Source organism: Oncorhynchus keta, chromosome 24 (assembly GCF_023373465.1).
Source record: "Oncorhynchus keta strain PuntledgeMale-10-30-2019 chromosome 24, Oket_V2, whole genome shotgun sequence".
Classification (NCBI taxonomy): Eukaryota; Metazoa; Chordata; class Actinopteri; order Salmoniformes; family Salmonidae; genus Oncorhynchus; species Oncorhynchus keta.
Window position 1 is genome coordinate 30781975 of NC_068444.1, and position 20037 is coordinate 30802011.

A 20037-nucleotide genomic window follows, 5' to 3' on the forward strand; every position below is an offset into this window, starting at 1 on the left:
AGAAGAGGTGGGTGTTGATTGTACTTTATTAATCCCAGAAGGAGAAAGTCATTACAGCCATAGCAACAAACAAAACGTGCAAGGTGAGTTTAGGCTGTCATTTGTTACTGGCTACATAAGCAGTTAATTTACAATTGCAAAACACAAATCAGCATTTATAGAACATTGAGAACAAAGGATCTTTAACTAAAAAGCTGGATGGCATTTATCTTGATGAGTCCGCAAACGGTCTCTACGATTGAAAGCTTTCCCACAATCCGTACATTGGTAAGGCTTCTCTCCAGTGTGTGTTTTCATGTGTCTGCTCAACTGATGGGAGGTGCTGAAGGACTTGTTGCAGGTGAGACACGAATACGGTTTCTCCCCGGTATGACTTCGCCGGTGTATGGTGAGATAATGGGCTTGAACAAAACCCTTCCCACAGTCCTTGCACTTGAATGGCCGGTCTCCAGTATGGTATCTCATGTGTATCCTCAGTTCAGATGCAGATTTGAAAACTCTGGTACATTCCTTATATGTGCAGGAATAAGGATTCTCCCCTGTGTGAATCAATACGTGTCTCGCCAATGGGGCAGGGCTATAGAATCCCTTACCGCAGTAGGAGCACGGGTAACGCACCCCTTTGTGATATACATTCTCATGCATCTTCATTTGACCTTTGTCCCTGAAAGCTTTGTTACACTGGGAACAAGGGAAACGTTTCACCTGAGGAGTGTGAACACGATTCATGTGTGTTTTCAGAATCCCCTTGGATTGGAAGCTCTTTCCACACTCCCAGCAAAGGCACGGTTTCTCTCCTGTGTGCATTCTCTGGTGTGTCACAAGAGCAGTTTCAAAATGGAACTTCTTGGGACAGTGGGAGCACTTATATGGAAGATCCCCGGTGTGTGTCCTCTCGTGTCGGACGAAGACAGATAACTCGGCATAGCTTCTCTCACAGTAGGTGCAGCGGAACGGCCCGCTGAACTGATGGTCATCCACGTAGTGTCTGGAGAGGTATCTTATCACATTGAAGCTCTTCTCACACATGGTGCATTGAACCGGTTTGTGCTCTACCTTGTGAATTGCAAGCGTTTCTTGGTCTGGGAACATCCTTCGGCAATAGGCACAGCGGAGCGGGTTGTGGATGCGTTTGTGTGCTGTCAGTGTGGATTTTAGCCCGAATTCCTTCCCACATTCATGACACTTGTGGATTTTCTTTTCCCCTAATTCAACAGGTTCACCCTTCCTCACCTTGCAGAACAGTCTCATGTGCCTCCTCAATACAAAGTCAAACTTGTATTTCGACCCACAACGGGGGCAAGCGTGTGGGCGCTCATCTGAGTGGGAGAGAATGTGATATCTCAGGTATCCCGATATAAATTTATGGCAAATAGGACACCTTGCACAGCGTTTGGATGATCCTATAGGTGTGTTTGGTTCCGGGGTGGAAGATGGGTGTTTGGTTGCATTGGTGGAGGACGACTCATTGTCCTCAGGTGTTTCCTCAATAGGAAAGACACATCTTTCAATATGTTCCTGGAAGCTTCTCAAGGTCTTGTAAATCTTCTTACAGGTGGGACATCGATAGGGCCAGTCACCAGTGTGGGTCACCATGTGTTTCCTCAGAACTGCAGGACGCTGTACAACCTTACCGCACACCTTGCATGTCCTACGCTCCAGAGACCTTTTTGCTCTCGCTGATGACCCCTCCACAGAATGCATGTAGGTGAAGGCAGAATTCTGTTTGCTCAGAGTTGCAGAGAGTTGTATGATTCCTGCTTCACATGTCATGCTCTGCTGGTGTGTACTGCCTGATGGCCCTGGGTCTGTCTGCCCCGTAGCTGGAGGACCACGGCTCTCTCCAAGCTCCCCTTGTTGACGACTCAGAAAAAGACAAGCCTCTTCATGAGCCTTCACACTGTAATCGTGCTTGAAGGTCCTCTCACAGTTACTACATTGATGGATTCCTTTCTTCGGATGGGACTCCATGTGGATCTTCAGTTCGGAAGAGTTAGGGAAGATGTGTTTGCACACTCTGCACTTTTTGGGCTCAGTGTGGATAATCTGATGCCGCTTCATGCTTGAACCTGTTGCAAAAGTCTTCCCACAAACAGGACATGTCTTGCAGACAATGCGTTTGAGGTTTTTTTCATTTGGGCCTGCTTTTTGTCCTTGCGGACGCGGTAAAATTTTCTTCAACATCAGACCCTTGTATTGCATCACTGATATGGATGACTCATTGTCCTCAGGTGTTTCCTCAATAGGAAAGACACATCTTTCAGTATGTTCTTGGAAGCTTCCCAAGGCCTTGTAAATCTTCTTACAGGTAGGACATTGATAGGGCCAGTCACCAGTGTGAGTCAACATGTGTTTCCTCAAGACTGCAGGACGCTGTACGACCTTACCGCACAACTTGCATGTCCTACGCTCCAAGGACCTTTTGGCTCTTGGGACCTGTTGATTTGATTTGGGGGTCTGTGTCATGTTAGCGATGACAATCCCTTGTAGGTCCACCGAGGGTTTTTCTATCATGGAGAATCTGATTTCTTTAGACATGCCTATTTTTCTCTTTTGTTCAGGTTTGGGCTTTTTTCTGAATTTTTCATAATGGGTTTCTTCTTGCGTTTTGATTAGTTTAAAAGGCTTCTCTATACCATCTTCCCCTATACCCATCACTGTTTCGTACTCTGGTTCCACCTTGTCTGTCTCTGGGTCAGTAAACTCTGCATCATCCTCCACCTCCTCATCACTAACAGAGGATGTTTTGTTTTTCTCACATTCCCCTGATCTGCTATCCACCCCTTCTCTTTCTTTTACATCCATACGTGTTCCTTCTTGTTTCACCTCTGTTGTAATTACCACCCTTTCCACAGGAGGAAGACAGAGAGCTGAGAGAATGCAGTCCCCATCGGTGGAAGATGGAGAGTCTGAAAAGGGGAACCAAAATGCAACACAGACTTAAATTTGCAATGGGGGTCCAAAACAAATCCATGATATAGCATGAAAATGATGGGTGCGAGATGCCTACCATGGTTGTCCAGCTGGCAGAGATCTCTGTGGTATTGAAGCAGGGTTTTCAGCTGCTGAGGGTGAGATATGGACTCAACACATTCCTCCAGAACAGAGGGGACGTCACTGAGCAGCAAGGCAGCCTGACACAATAAGGAATACAGAGTTAGAAGGAATATACAGTACCAGTCAAAAGTTTGGACACACCTACTCATTCAAGGGTTTTTCTTTATTTTTACTATTTTCTACATTGTAGAATAATAGTGAAGACATCAAAACTATGAAATAACACATGGAATCATGTAGTAACCTAAAAAAGTGTTAAACAAATCAAAATATATTTTATATTTCAGATTCTTCAAAGTAGCCACCCTTTGCCTTGACATCTTTGCACACTCTTGGCATTCTCTCAATCAGCTTCATGAGGTAGTCACCTGGAATGCATTTCAATTAACTGTTGTGCTTTTTAAAAAGTTCATTTGTGGAATTTCTTTCCTTCTTAATGCATTTGTGACAAGGTAGTGGTGGTATACAGAAATCCAGATCCTCTCTGGCTGGGCCACTCAAAGAGTTCAGAGACTTGTCCAGAAGCCACTCCTGCATAGTCTTGGATGTGTGCTCTGCTCCGTTCATCCTTCCCTCAATCCTGACTTGTCTCCTGTCCCTGCAGCTGAAAAACATCCCCACAGCATGATGCTGCCACCACCATGCTTCACCGTAGGGATGGTGCCAGGTTTCTTTCAGACATGAGACTTGGCATTCAGGCCAAAGAGTTCAATCTAGGTTTCATCAGATCAAAGAATCTTGTTTCTCATGGTCTGAGAGTCTTTAGGTGCCTTTTGGCATTCTCCAAGCAGGCTGTCATGTGCCTTTTACTGAAGAGTGGTTTCCGTCTGGCCATTCTACCATAGGGTGTACAATTGGCCCAGAGTCGTCCAGGTTAGGGGAGGGTTTGGCCAGGGTAGGCCTTCATTGTAAATAAGAATGTTCTTAACTAACTTGCTTAGTTAAATAGGAGGTTAAATAAAAAATAAAAAGTTGTAGAAACATCTCAAGGATGATCAATAGAAACAAGATGCACCTGAGCTCAATTTGAGTGTCATAGCAAAAAGGGTCTGAATACCTTTGCAAATAAGGTATCTTTTTTAAACTTATTTTTAATACATTTGCAATTTTCTTTATTGAAAAACCAGTTTTCGCTTTGTCATTATGGGGTATTGTGTGTATATTGCTAAGGAAAATATTGAAAAAGTCAAGGGGTCTGAATAACTTCCGAAGGTACTGTATATACTTGTATTTCTACTAGTACCTGTTGGAAGTTTGACACAGGAAGTAGCTTCTCCAGTCTCGATAGGAATTGCCACATGAGTTTCTGTATGCCTACGTCATGACTTGGACCAAATTCTACTGGAAAAACATCCTAAAACAGAGTAAAGGAATATAAGCTATGAAAACATCTTAGAAGAGTATTATTGAATTTCTGGAAATACACAGCAATGGAAGTGACCCACAACTCCATAGCCAAATCAATTCCATAGCCAAATACTTACTGACCTGGAAGAAATGTTCCCTCTCGCCTGGGTCTTTCAGAAGGGTTTGAACCAGCCCCAGGAAATTGGACTCAGATAACCCTACCTCTGCATCAGCCTTAAAACACAGAATATTATTATTTTTGGTTTTTAAACAACTAATTCACCATCCTCGGTTCAATTATTTGAATTCATTTTGTTCTTTTTTCCCCTTCTGTGAGCTCAATGAACACATTGCACAGTTTCTCTAGAAAAATAAAATCTAGACGGAACTGTGCAATGTAGTAGGGAGTTGTAGATTCCAACAGGCCAATATTCTGCATAGTTTAACACAAACAAACATAGTAGTTAACTACAATGACCATAATTCATTGCGCATCTACTTGTCCAGTCTGTGTATCTTTTATGCCTGCTACGAAGAGAGAAAAATGCGTGACCTTGAGGTGATATAGAGAGCAGCTGTTGCTTCGTGAGGTATCGCTACATGAAAATACATGATCTAAGTGATGGATAGTTGGTATTCAGCCTCATGTATTTAGAAAAATAGTGATTTTAATGTGAATAAATTATGGTTAACTTCTTAAGGTATAAGGGGCAGCATTTTCACTTTTGGATAAATAGCGTGCCCAATTTCAACTTCCTGCTACTCATGCCAAGAATATAAGATATGCATATTATTAGTAGATTTGGATAGAAAACACTCTGAAGTTTCTAAAACTGTTTGAATCATGTCTGTGAGTATAACATAACTTATGTAGCAGGCAAAACCCCGGGGACTAACCGTTCAGAATTCTTTTTTTTTTAGGTCTCTGTCTGTTCAGTGAGTTCTCATTGGCAAACGATACTTGTTTTCAGTTCCTACCGCTTCCACTGGATGTCACCAGTCTTTGGAATTTGGTTGAGGTTATTCATTTGTGCAATGAAGAAGTATGGCCATCTAGGAACTGCGTAACACTGTTGAGAGTTACGCAAGACTTAAAGTAGCTCGGTTTGTTGTCTTCCTGTATTGAACACAGATAGACCAGACTTCAATTTGATCGATTATTAACGTTTAAAAATACCTAAAGTTGTATTACAAAAGTAGTTTGAAATATTTTGGCAAAGTTTATAGGCAACTTTTGAAAAATTTTGTAGTGATGTTGCACATTTTGGAAGCTGTTTTTTTCTGGATCAAACGCGCCAATAAATGGATATTTTGGATATATATGGACGGAATTAATCGAACAAAAAGGACCAATTGTGATGTTTAAGGGACATATTGGAGTGCCAACAAAAGAAGCTTGTCAAAGGCAAGGCACGTTTTATATTTTATTTCTGCGTTTTGTGTAGCGCCTGCAGGGTTGAAATATGTTACTCTTTGTTTACTGTTGTGCTATCATCAGAAAATAGCTTCTAATGCTTTCGCTGAAAAGCCTTTTTAAAATCTGACATGTTGGCTGGATTCACAATGAGTGTAGCTTTAATTGAGTATCTTATATTTGTGATTTAATGAAAGTTAGATTTTTATATCATTTTTTATTTAATTTGCCGTGCTGCATTTTCCCTGGCTTTTGGCCAAGTGGGACGCAAGCGTCCCCTATACCATAAGAAGTTAATAAGTGATAAGCATTAATGGGCAGTCACTACCATCATGGGACTTTTATTAATAGTTTTTCTGCGTTGTTACAACATTCAACCCACATAATGTAAAAATATACGCTGCTCAAAAAATAAAAGGGAACACTAAAATAACCCATCCTAGATCTGAATGAATGAAATATTCTTATTAAATACTTTTTTCTTTACATAGTTCAATGTGCTGACAACAAAATCACACAAAAATTATCAATGGAAATCAAATTTCTCAACCCATGGAGGTTTGGATTTGGAGTCGCACTCAAAATTAAAGTGGAAAACCACACTACAGGCTGATCCAACGCTGATGTAATGTCCTTAAAACAAGTCAAAATGAGGCTCAGTAGTGTGTGTGGCCTCCACGTGCCTGTATGACCTCCCTACAACACCTGGGCATGCTCCTGATGAGGTGGTGGATGGTCTCCTGAGGGATCTCCTCCCAGACCTGGACTAAAGCATCCTCCATCTCCTGGACAGTCTGTGGTGCAACGTGGCATTGGTGGATGGAGCGAGACATGATGTCCCAGATGTGCTCAATTGGATTCAGGTCTGGGGAACGGGCCGGGCCAGTCCATAGCATCAATGCCTTCCTCTTGCAGGAACTGCTGACACACTCCAGCCACATGAGGTCTAGCATTGTCTTGCATTAGGAGGAACCCAGGGCCAACCGCACCAGCATATGGTCTCACAAGGGATCTGAGGATCTCATCTCGGTACCTAAAGGCAGTCAGGCTACCTCTGGCGAGCACATGGAGACCCCCCAAAGAAATGCCACCCCACACCATGACTGACCCACCGCCAAACCGGTCATGCTGGAGGATGTTGCAGGCAGCATAACGTTCTCCACGGCGTCTCCAGACTCTGTCACATGTGCTCAGTGTGAACCTGCTTTCATCTGTGAAGAGCACAGGGCGCCAGTGGAAAATTTGCCAATCTTGGTGTTCTCTGGCAAATGCCAAATGTCCTGCACGGTGTTGGGCTGTAAGCACAACCCCCACCTGTGGACATCGGGCCCTCATACCATCCTCATGGAGTCTGTTTCTGACCGTTTGAGCAGACACATGCACGTTTGTGGCCTGCTGGAGGTAATTTTGCAGGGCTCTGGCAGTGCTCCTCCTGCTCCTCCTTGCACAAAGGCGGAGGTAGCGGTCCTGCTGCTGGGTTGTTGCCCTCCTACGGCCTCCTCCACGTCTCCTGATGTACTGGCCTGTCTCCTGGTAGTGCCTCCATGCTCTGGACACTATGCTGACAGACACAGCAAACCTTCTTGCCACAGCTCGCATTGATGTGCCATCCTGGATGAGCTGCACTACCTGAGCCACTTGTGTGGGTTGTAGACTCAGTCTCATGCTACCACTAGAGTGAAAGCACCGCCAGCATTCAAAAGTGACCAAAACATCAGCCAGGAAGCATAGGAACTGAGAAGTGGTCTGTGGTCACCACCTGCAGAACCACTCCTTTATTGGGGGTGTCTTGCTAATTGCCTATAATTTCCACCTGTTGTCTATTCCATTTGCACAACAGCATGTGAAATGTATTGTCAATCAGTGTTGCTTCCTAAGTGGACAGTTTGATTTCACAGAAGTGTGATTGACTTGGAGTGACATTGACTTGGAGTGACATTGTGTTGTTTAAGTGTTCACTTTATTTTTTGGAGCAGTGTATATAATACTCAAAACTGAAAATTGTGATTATTTCTGTAATAATCTAACAAACTACATAAAAACAGCAACCGCTCAGCACTACACTTAGTCTGCATATGTTTTTTCCATGTCATATCAGAAATACATGAATGTCTATCACTGACCGGTTTAGACATTAGCTGAGGCTCTGCCTTAAGGAGCTCACCTGTGTCCTCCAGAAAGGTGTAAGGGTCTGTATCCTGTCCAGGTGTGGCTGAATGGTCTGGAGGTCTGTAATCGGCTTCGAGCGACACAACTCCAGGACCAGCTGAAAGCAGAGCAAACCAATCCAGGACACGTATGAGACAATAAACACTACTAAATATGATCATATCCCATCTTAACCATCATAATGAGCACTAGCTCCACCTCTCTCTCTCACCCGTGTTCGAAGACCCAGAATAAGTTGGGCCCTCTGACTGTCATTCAGAAGCTCTGGAACCATCTCTGTAACCATGGTAACAAACTCCTCCAGCATCCCATAATCCATCACGTGTCTCTGCTGGATCGTTTGCCAGATGGCTGCTGAGACCAGCCGCAGTGGAGGAATCATAAGCCGCAGAGAGGGGAGAGGAAGAGAGGGACCTGAAACACAGAAATTTACCAAACGATAAAACAATAATAAAGAAGTTTGAATGATGAGCAACAAGTAGTGAATTAATGAGTACTGACTAGTGAGTGATGAGTTAAACACTCACTACCAGTCAAAAGTTTTAGAACACCTACTCATTCAAGGGTTTTTCATTATTTGTACTATTTTCTACATTGTAGAATAATAGTGAAGACATCAAAACTATGGAATCATGTAGTAACCAAACAAATCAAAATATATGTTATATTTCAGATTCTTCAAATAGCCACCCTTTACCTTGATGCCAGCTTTGCACAATCTTGGCATTCCCTCAACCAGCTTCATGAGGTAGTCACCTGGAATGTATTTCAATTAACAGGTGTGCCTTCTTAAAAGTTAATTTGTGGAATTTCTTTCCTTAATGCGTTTGAGCCAATCTGTTGTGACAAAATAGGGGGGTATATAGTAGATGGCCCTATTTGGTATAAGACCAAGTCCATATTATGGCAAGAACAGCTCAAATAAGCAAAGAGAAACGACCGTCCATCATTACTTTAAGAGATGATGGTCAGTCAATACAGAAAATGAAGAACTTTGAATGATCAAGCTCTATGATGAAACTGGCTCTCATGAGCACCGCCACAGGGATGGAAGACCCAGAGTTACCTCTGCTGCAGAGGATACGTTTATTAGAGAGTTACCAGCCTCAGAAATTGCAGCCCAAATAAATGCTTCAGAGTTCAGGTAACAGGCATCTCAACATCAACTGTTCAGAGGACACCGTGTGAATCAGGCCTTTATGGTTGAATTGCTGTAAAGAAACCACTACTAAAGGACACCAATTATAAAAAGAGACTTGCTTGGGCCAAGAAACACAAGCAATGGACATTAGACCGGTAGAAATGTGTCCTTTGGCCTGGAGTCCAAATTGTAGACTTTTGGTTCCAACCGCCGTGTCTTTGGGAGACGCTGTGTGGGTGAACGGATGATCGCCGCATGTGTATTTCCCACTGTAAAGCATGGAGGAGGAGGTGTTATGCTGTGGGGGTGCTTTGCTGGTGACACTGTCTGTGATTTATTTAGAATTCTAGCCACACTTAACCAGAATGGCTACCACAGCATTCTGAAGCGATACACCATCCCATCTGGTTTGCACTTAGTGGGATAATCATTAGTTTTTCAACAGGACAAAGACCCAACACACCTCCAGGCTGTGTAAGGGCTATTTGACCAAGAAGAAGAGTGATGGTGTGCTGCATCAGATGACCTGGCCTCCACAATCCCCCGACCTCAACCAAATTGAGATGGTTTGGGATGAGTCGGACCACAGAGTGAAGGAAAAACAGCCAACAAGTGCTCAGCATGTGTGGGAATTCCTTCAAGACTGTTGGAAAAGCATTCCAGGTGAAGCTGGTTGAGAGAATGCCAAGAGTGTGCAAAGCTGTCATCATGGCAAAGAGTGGCTATTTGAAGAACCTCAAATATAATATATTTTGATTTGTTTAGCACCCTTTTGGTTACTACATGATTCATTGTGTTATTTCATAGTTTTGATGTCTTCACTATTATTCTACAATGTAGAAAATAGTAAAAATAAAGAAAAAACATTGAATGAGTAGGTGTTCTAAAACTTCAATTAGTTAAAAATAATGTAATCATATGGGCAATGATCACATCAAATAGGTTAAAAAACGCTAGTGAAAATTATATAAAAGAGATATTAGCTTGCTAGCTAGCTAGGTCTTACAACGTTATCTGAATAAAGAAAGAGCCCATTGAGTATCTTTGTTTAGTAATTACCTTATTGCTACCTTATTACCACGATTAGACTTCACATTTTTTTGGTTATCATCGATTAGGGCGTTTCCACGTCAGCATGACACGAAAATAGTTTGGGTATCGTAAGATTGTTTAGGCAATTCTCACATAGAAACTTAATTGGGAGGAAGAATGTTATAGAAATACAAAAAGCAAATGAAACAAAATTTTTTTTTAATCATGATGTAAGTGGCCATTTTAAGCTCCTTTTAGTCCCGACACAGGGGTTAAAGCAAAAAAAATCCAATGACAAATTTACGTCGATCTCAGATCGATAGTCTGGGGCCAAGTTAACCTCCCCTTTCATGTAAGAAGGTTTGACCAATTCCAGTCCCCTTGCCGAGGAGGTCCGGGGAGACTTTACAGTGGGGCAAAAAAGTATTTAGTCAGCCACCAATTGTGCAAGTTCTCCCACTTAAAAAGATGAGGCCTGTAATTTTCATCATAGGTACACTTCAACTATGACAGACAAAATGAGAAGAAAGAAAATCCAGAAAATCACATTGTAGGATTTTTAATGAATTTATTTGCAAATTATGGTGGAAAATAAGTATTTGGTCAATAACAAAAGTTTCTCAATACTTTGTTATATACCCATTGTTGGCAATGACAGAGGTCAAACGTTTTCTGTAAGTCTTCACAAGGTTTTCACACACTGTTGATGGTATTTTGGCCCATTCCTCCATGCAGATCTCCTCTAGAGCAGTGATGTTTTGGGGCTGTTGCTGGGCAACACAGACTTTCAACTCCCTCCAAAGATTTTCTATGGGGTTGCGATCTGGAGACTGGCTAGGCCACTCCAGGACCTTGAAATGCTTCTTTCGAAGCCACTCCTTCGTTTCCTGGGCGTTGTGTTTGGGATCATTGTCATGCTGAAAGACCCAGCCACGTTTCATCTTCAATGCCCTTGCTGATGGAAGGTGGTTTTCACTCAAAATCTCACGATACATGGCCCCATTCATTCTTTCCTTTACACGGATCAGTCGTCCTGGTCCCTTTGCAGAAAAACAGCCCCAGAGCATGTTGTTTCCACCCCCATGCTTCACAGTAAGTATGGTGTTCTTTGGATGCAACTCAGCATTCTTTGTCCTCCAAACACCACGAGTTGAGTTTTTAACAAAAAATTATATTTTGGTTTCATCTGACCATATGACATATGACTTTCTAGCAAACTTCAGACGGGCCTGGACATGTATGGCTTAAGCAGGGGGACACGTCTGGCACTGCAGGATTTGAGTCCCTGGCGGCGTAGTGTGTTACTGATGGTAGGCTTTGTTACTTTGGTCCAAGCTCTCTGCAGGTCATTCACTAGGTCCCCCCGTGTGGTTCTGGGATTTTTGCTCACCGTTCTTGTGATCATTTTGACCCCACGGTGTGAGATCTTGCGTGGAGCCCCAGATCGAGGGAGATTATCAGTGGTCTTGTATGTCTTCCATTTCCTAATAATTGCTCCCACAGTTGATTTCTTCAAACCAAGTTGCTTACCTATTGCAGATTAGGACATCTACTGTGTGCACGACAAGTAACTTTTCCAACAATTGTTTACAGACAGATTATTTCACTTATAATTCACTGTATCACAATTCCAGTGGGTCAGAAGTTTACATACACTAAGTTGACTGTGCCCTTAAACAGCTAGGAAAATTCCAGAAAATTATGTCATGTCTTTAAAAGCTTCTGATAAGCTAATTGGCATCATTTGAGTCAATTGCAGGTGTATCTGTGGATGTATTTCAAGGCATACCTTCAAAATCAGTGCCGCCTTGCTTGACATCATGGGAAAAATCTAAAGAAATCAGCCAAGACCTCAGAAGAATAATTGTAGACCTCCACAAGTCTGGTTCATCCTTGGGAGCAATTTCCAAATGCCTGAAGGTACCACATTCATCTCTACAAACAATAGTACACAAGTATAAACACCATGGGACCACGCAGCCATCATACCGCTCAGGAAGGAGGCGCGTTCTGTCTCCTAGAGATGAACGTACTTTGGTGCGAAAAGTGCAAATCAATACCAGAACAACAGCAAAGGACCTTGTGAAGATGCTGGAGGAACAGGTACAAAAGTATCTATATCCACAGTAAAACGAGTCCTATATCGACATAACCTGAAAGGCCACTCAGCAAGGAAGAAGCCACTGCTCCAAAACTGCCATAAAAAAGCCAGACTACAGTATGCAACTGCACATGGGGACAAAGATCGTACTTTTTGGAGAAATGTCCTCTGGTCTGATGAAACAAAAATATAACACTTTGGCCATAATGACCATTGTTGTGTTTGGAGGAAAAAGGGGGAGGCTTGCAAGCCAAAGAACACCATCACAACCGTGAAGCACGGGGGTGGCAGCATCATGTTGTGGGGGTGCTTTGCTGCAGGAGGGACTGGTGCACTTCACAAAATAGATGGCATCATGAGAAGGAAAATTATGTGGATATATTTAAGCAACATCAGTCAGGAAATTAAAGTCCGGTCGTAAATGGGTCTTCCAAATGGACAATGACCCCAAGCATACTTCCAAAGTTGTGGCAAAATGGCTTAAGGACAACAGGTAAGTTATTGGAGTGGCCATCAAAGCCATGACCTCAGTCCTATAGAAAATCTGTGGGCAGAACTGAAAAAGTGTGTGCGAGCAAGGAGGCCTACAAACCTGACTCAGTTACATCAGCTCTGTCAGGAAGAATGGGCCAAAATTCACCTAACTTATTGTGGGAAGCTTGTGGAAGGCTACCCGAAACATTTGACCCAAGTTAAACAATTTGAAGGCAATGCTACCAAATACTAATTGAGTGCATGTAAACTTCTGACCCACTGGGAATGTGTTATTATTCAGACATTTCACATTCTTAAAATAAAGTGGTGATACTAACTGACCTAAGACAGGACATTTTTACTAGGATTAAATGTCAGTAAATGTGAAAAACTGAGTTGAAATGTATTTGGCTAAGGTGTATGTAAACTATCGACTTCAACTACATTTGCCAACTGCTTTCAAAAGAATTGTTGTGCATTTGACAGCTTGTCAGAATACATGTTTCCCCTCCTATGGCTCTCGCAACTGGAATGCGCTTCGAGAGGAATATTTATCTCTCATAGAACACACAACAAGCCAACTAGGTAAAACTATTATACTATAGGGTTGTCCGATTTTGTTTTAATAACATTACATGGCAAAAATAGCAACACTGGAAAGTTACATCCTGAGTGAAAGTATATAGGCTTTGAATTACTTTGCCAGCAGTTGAGCAGTGCATTATAGACTATTTAGTTCCCTACATTTTAACATCAAAGTTTCATAAACAATCATGCATGTCAGTTCAGTGCACAGAGCAGATATTTTTTTGGGGAGAATACATTTATTTGGGAATATATTTCATAGCCTAATAAGGACAGAAGCAAGTCTGTTCTATGTCATCTCCAAACCAGCCCCCCTGGAGATTTTTATTGCGGATCTACACGGATCACAAAAACGACCTCTCTAGAATCCATATGATGGAAATCCGTTGCAGTGACGGGGAACATTAGCCTCTGCCTATACATGCCTCCTGTAAAACCCTACGATCTGTGAAACGTACATGATACAGACCAAGATATCTGTGTCATGTAGTTACTGTTCACGGATCATAGGATCTTACAGGAGGTATGTATAAGTCAACAATGGCCTATAATGTCCACTTTCTTCACAATTTGCAAGGACAAATTTTGTCCTACAAATGTACAAAATAATCTAAAACATTCTTCCTCCCTATTGAAGTCTGTGACAACTGCTGGGGGGTTGTCTATTACAACGTTACCTCGACATAGAACCTACCTTGTGACAGAGTTGGTTTAAAATATTTTTTGTTCCTATTCATCAACATTCGGTTTCAGGAAGTTAGCCACTTAGCTAGCTAGCTCGCCATGTTGTTGGTTACTGGAGGTCTATCCACTATAGCTATATAACTTCCTTAGATAAGTATGTTTTTACCTTTTGCTCCACGGATTTGTCTTTCCATCTTGAGTGTTCCTTGCAGTTACATCCGACGTTTGGTATGCTAATGAGGTTAATAATATCCACGTTTACTCCAAGTTTGCAAAATACGAAATGTCTCGCTTTTACATCCGTGTGGAAGCTATTTCGACAGTGTAATAGTTCCGACACAAGTTCGCTGGAGCGGAAAACTTGAGCTACGGAATAATTTTAGAGTAGGACTGCCGACCAGCGTTTTCATTACTAATAATACGGTTAGTGCTACCCGGGATCCTTGGAACGTTCCTAACCTTAAAAGCCAATTTATGCTTGAAATGAAAATGTGTTCGGCGGCTCCGTATGCATACAGATGCCAAATTGAGCTCCGTACCGCATCGCTGTGCGTCTCATAAATGTTGTAGGAATTTGACTTGAGGTGGGCGGGAGGTACTGTATAAACACCAACTCACTTCCTTGAAAACAGCTCTGCTCAACAGCTCTGCGCTGCTGTGGCGACCCGATTGGGAAAGGCCCCACCTGTTCTGAGCCCCACCCATTTTAGCTAAAAAATAATAATTAAAGTTGCTAATGTTCTCTAGTTGCTCAGTGTTCTTTCACTCATTGGGACACTACATCACAGCAAAATCTACAAGGAGAGCTTGAAAATTCAAGCCATAGATTTACATTAGAAGTGCCCATCAAGGTAATTTGCCACAGATAAAATGTCAAATTGCTTTGATTGGACTGTTCGTGTCAACATTATACTTTCAAAATCTTAGCTAGCAAGCAAGACAAGCAGTCATCATCAGGAATCAAGTTGACAATCTACTGGCAAATCCTTGGACATAAACATTACACAACAATTTGGAAATCGCAAATTCATCAATGAGTGGTTTGGAAGGAATCATTGGCTAACTGCAAGCGTTGCAAAGCAATCACTAGCCTGCTAGTCAGTGGAGTGGATGCATGGTCCAAGTCTGGGTTTAAGGGTCTCTTTTCCAAGCTTAAAAGGATAAACATTCACATGCCATGGGTCAGAAAAGCTTGACAACCATGCTGTCAATCCAGCATGACTTCTACCGCATTCAAAACAACTAGAAACTCTGAACTGGGAAACCTCAGACTTCAGTGAGCGCAAGACAACTGGGAACTCTGAAAAAAACTAGCTCTGACTGTTATAATACTGTTATAACACGTTTTGAACTATCATCCAACTCGGAATTCCAAGTCAGAAACTCTGGCCTCTTTCTAGAGCTCCAACCGGAGATCACTGACGTCATGAGGCAACCTTGTTTTTTTCTGAGTTCCCAGTTAATCCATAGAATGCCAGACTTTGATGACAAAGTTTGATGACAAATTTGCCCACAAGAAGGACCGCCGCGCCACCTTCCTTTTCAAGTGAGCACAGCACAACAAGTATTGTATGCTGCTACATAAATTATGTAATATGCCAGGGAGATATGTATAGTGTAGCTAAGAAAGTAACACTAACTGTATGTTGTGAGTAAGCTGTTAGTAGCCCATGTGCCTCACCCTAATAATTTGGTCCCTTTCCCCCTCATAACTTAGCATACTGTTCTGACTTGGTGGTGCACATGTAATCTATAGCCTGTTTTAGAGAAATGCCATCATCAAATATTGTAAGTGCTTTGATTGTCTGCTCATTCTACAGTTCTGACTTGGTGTACAGGGAGAATACTGTAAGAACGGCCAATGTTCTGAATTCTGTCGCTGTACATTTCAAAAGTGTACTACGTCCATCCTCGCTCGCTCATTAATTTCTTAATCGAAATTACAGATTGCCTCTTATCTGCTCGCTGTTCCCTTATGCCATAGTTTGTACATCTCAATTGTCAGTAGAAACCACATTTGTTTAAACAAGTCAGTCATATCAGCTATGTTTTTTATTTTAAAGGCAGTAAATGAGGCTGAATGAACTGTTTCGCTGCAAGACAAGGCTCTGCTGATAGCCAGGTGTAGCGGTGGCAACGATCCACTCCATAGCGCTGAAAAGAAAGCTCTGCTGTTGGGACAGCTTCATGTAGGTCCTAACAGTTGTGGGTGTCACAGATGACTAGGAGTGGAAGGTAGGAATCAGGTGCAGAGAGCAAAGGGTTCACGGAAAAATGCACTTTATTCCGGCACAAAATGGTCATGCCCCAAACACAGGGCGGAAAACACTGATCAACCTTAAACACAGGGTAACATGGTCCGGAGCACAATAACACCTCCGATTCAAAATGTGAACACAAAATAATCCCACACAAACAAGGGCGGGCTTCACAAGCATTTAAAAGGTAAGCAAATCAAGAAAACACAAATAGGAACAGGTGCAACTCATAAGACTAAACTAACAGAAAAGGGATCGGTGGTAGCTAGTAGGCCGGTGACGACGACCACCGAGCACCGCCCGAACCGGCAGGGGAGCCAACTTCGTGACAGTGGGCACCTTTTGTTACCGTTATAGTGCAGTTAATGTATTGTTTAGTGTTGTGTGGTGGCTTTGCTGGCATGCACCCCCAAAATATTTTGGGAGTTTGCCTCACCAAGATTTATATGCTGAAATCGCCACTGCTGCAATGTTCCGCGAAGCAGACGTATGAATGCCCTGACTTCTGCAGAGGCCGTATCACCATCAATGCTGCACGGCCAATGCAGAGGCCAAAAGGTACTATAAATGTATAGCTCAATGAGCTCTACCAGGGCGTTGGCTAAACGGGCTACAGTTTATGTCAAAGTGACGTCACACTCTCGCTCTGAACTCAGGGTTTTCTTGTTTGGGCAAAAATCCATCATCCATCCTCTCACCTGATGCTGACTAGGAGGGATGCAGTTATGACCGAAAGTGACATTTTCGTAGTAGGGTAGGATAACTTACTCAGCAGGTTACTGTTAGGAAAAGGGTAGCTAAAATACTTTCACGGTCATCATAAACAGGAGACCAAGGCGCAGCGTGGTAAGCGAACATAACTCTTTAATTAAAGAGAGAACACTGAACAGAACTCAAACAAACCGTGAAGCAATGTGGCTAGTGCAGAACAGGCAACTAAACATAGAATAACAACCCACAAAATATCTAAGGTATCTGGCTACCTAAATATGGTCCCCAATCAGAGACAACGATAAACAGCTGCCTCTGATTGAGAACCAAAAAGGCAAACTCGGCTCCATCATTCATTGAATCAGATGGCTCATTCATCACAAAACCCACTGATATTGCCAACTTCTTGAATTATTTTATCATTGGCAAGATTAGCAAACGTAGGCATGACATGCTAACAACAAATTCTGCACCTACACATCGATGTATAACTGACCAAATTATGAAAGAAGCATTGTAAAAAAAAAAGTATCATTGTCTATCAACAATGACAAGACACCTGGGTCTGACAACTTGAATGGAAAATTACTAAGGATGATAGCAGACGATATTGCCACATCTTCAATATAAGCCTACAGGAAAATGTGTCCTTAGGTCTGGAGTGAAGCAAAAGTCATTCCGTTACACAAGAATAGCAAAGCACCCTTTACTGGCTCAAACTGTCGACCAATCAGCCTGTTGGGATGGCGCACCACAAATCAGTGAATTCCAAAAAGGGATGTAAAGAAACGTGTACAGGGTTGCGTTCTCAGCAGCAGCACCAACTGTCAGAAAAGGTACCTAAAATTGAAACGGGGTGGAATACCATCAAATCGTTTGATAAAGAAGAGGTAAATTATGAGAAACTAGGAGCCCGACCAAGGGGCCAAACACAACCAGAACCGCTTGAGCTGCCGATTGAACCACCAGATACAGCCATAAAAAGACCAGCCGACTGAAGGAGCAGTTGGGGGACCATAACTACACCCAATCATGGTAGCCCTTTTCCAACAACTTCTCATCTGCCTGGAGAGGAGGGTTGAAGACCTCAAGCAGGAGTTCCGGGGCCTATGACAATCTATCCTCACAGCTCCTCACCAAGCGGAACTCGTCAGTGAGAGCACAAGATTGGGTCTGCCAACACCAGGACGTCAGAGGATCAACACAGCAGGGACTTCAACTCCACAGCAGGGTCTCCAAGCAGTGATGAGGCCAGCACCAGGAGATCAGTCCAGCAGCACTAACGTCCACCCCCCAGCATTCCTGAGGAAGAAGCCGAAGATGCCTGCATACCAGCAGGGGGAGGACATTGAAAACTACCTGCTGAGGTTTGAGCGAATGGCCAAGACGTGGCGGTGTCCAGAGGTAGATTATTATTATATTATTATTATTATATTATATATTATTATTATATTATATTATATTATTATATTATATTATATTATTATATTATTATATTATAGGTAGAGTGGGCCTGCAGGCTTGTCCCATTGCTCACGGGCAAGACCTTTAGAGGCTTACACAGCAATGGATGAGGGGTTGTCCAACGTCTACAAGGACCTGAAGAAAATGCTGCTGGTGAAGTTCCACATATCCCTGGAGACCTACCGTCAATGCTTCATAGCTGCATCGACACCATCGGGTGAGTCGCTGAAGGAGACGTACCACAGTCTCAGGGGCCTCTACCGACAATGGGTTTGACCGTAGGAGAAGAACCAGACTAGAGATTGGTGAGGTTGTCATCCTCGAGAGACTTCTACAAGTTCTCCCACTCGACACTCAAACCTGGGTCCGAGAGCACAAGCCCAAGGATGGGCTTATGGCGGACAAGCTGGCACTGCAGTACCTTAATGCACGTGAAAGGGGCCCACCATGAGTGGCAGCATCCGCTCCAAGGAGTTTCAGAGACACAAGGGACATCAAAGATGGTGGAGGTAACTCTGGGGGGTATGTGTCTGGGAGGAGGGAGGTAAGGGATCATGCAGTTCGCTCTGATGGGAGGGGCCTAACCTGTTTTTACTGTCAGCAGCAATGGCACAAAACTTCAATGTGTCTACTTCATAAATCCAAGCTCTCAGGTTACAGTTATGTTCCCAGAGAGGGGGATGGTTTTCAGGATAGGCAGAGTGGGGAAGGGTCAGTCTTGGTTCCTGTAAAAGTGAATGGTAAAAGTCTTACTGCAATGATTGACATCGCATTTCCCTGTCGTTGATCAGAAAATGCCATGTACCTGGTTATGGCATTGATTACGGTCACCAGACACTCATCCAGTGTGTCCACGGTGACCAATCGCAGCAGCCCACAGCTAGGCTCACAGGGCCAGAAGTACCTCCTCAAAGTTGAGGTAATGGAGAAGCTACCTTTTGAGATGATTAATGGGAGGGATGTGCCTGTATGGAAATATGGTGGGTCAGTTAAATGAGCAGTCAGTTTGCCAGTCTGATGTTCATGTGTCATGCTCAGTTGTCACTTGTTCCCAGGCCAAAGCTAACAGAGGCATGCAAGGGACGAGCAGAGGTCATACTGGCTCACCTGGAAGAAGGCAAACAAGATGAGCTGAAGCAGCTGTTTGGCAAGTATCAGAGGCCAGGAAGAACCAAGGTCCTGGAACATGTCATCCGTTTGAAGCCTGACCAGAACCCTGTGCGCCAGCATCCTTACCACAACACTTAACAAAGAGCTGCAGTCAGTTTCAGAATGGGTGGCAAAAAACAAGTTAATAAGTTATAAATATTTCAAAAACATTGTATTTGGGACCAATCATTCACAAAACCCTAAACCTCAACTAAATCTTGTAATGAATAATGTGGAAATTGAGCAAGTTTAGGAGACTAAACTGCTTGGAGTAACATTGTCTCACAACTTGATCTGTTTCACCTGTCTTGTGCTTGTCTCCACCCCCCTCCAGATGTCGCTCATTTTCCCCATTATCCCCTGTGCATTTATACCTGTGTTTTCTGTTTGTCTGTTGCCAGTTTGTCTTGTCCCAAACAGCAAGCAATGTAGTTGTAGAAGCACGGTGGCT

General features: G+C 43.0%; 1 protein-coding gene across 1 annotated transcript; it reads right to left on the minus strand.

Annotated features, from left to right (window-relative positions):
- Positions 1-8: 8 nt before the first annotated feature.
- LOC118403000 (zinc finger protein 841-like) lies at positions 9-14616 on the minus strand. Its single transcript, XM_035801430.2, has 7 exons — positions 14171-14616; positions 8199-8401; positions 7983-8084; positions 4546-4638; positions 4301-4411; positions 3011-3134; positions 9-2909 (listed from the first exon to the last, which is right to left on the minus strand). Exons 1-7 carry the CDS (start codon positions 14196-14198, stop codon positions 187-189), a joined length of 3384 nt encoding a protein of 1127 aa, XP_035657323.1. The 5' UTR covers positions 14199-14616; the 3' UTR covers positions 9-186.
- Between the last annotated feature and the right edge of the window lie 5421 nt (positions 14617-20037).

Bases quoted from the DNA above. Each gene is read 5' to 3' on its own strand.
- LOC118403000 (XM_035801430.2), bottom strand. From the start codon at position 14,198: ATGGAAAGACAAATCCGTGGAGCAAAAG. The intron at 8,402-14,170 runs GTAAAAACATAC...TCTGTGTTTCAG, and splicing joins ACAAATCCGTGGAGCAAAAG to GTCCCTCTCTTCCTCTCCCC. The intron at 2,910-3,010 runs GTAGGCATCTCG...TCCCCTTTTCAG, and splicing joins CTGCCAGCTGGACAACCATG to ACTCTCCATCTTCCACCGAT.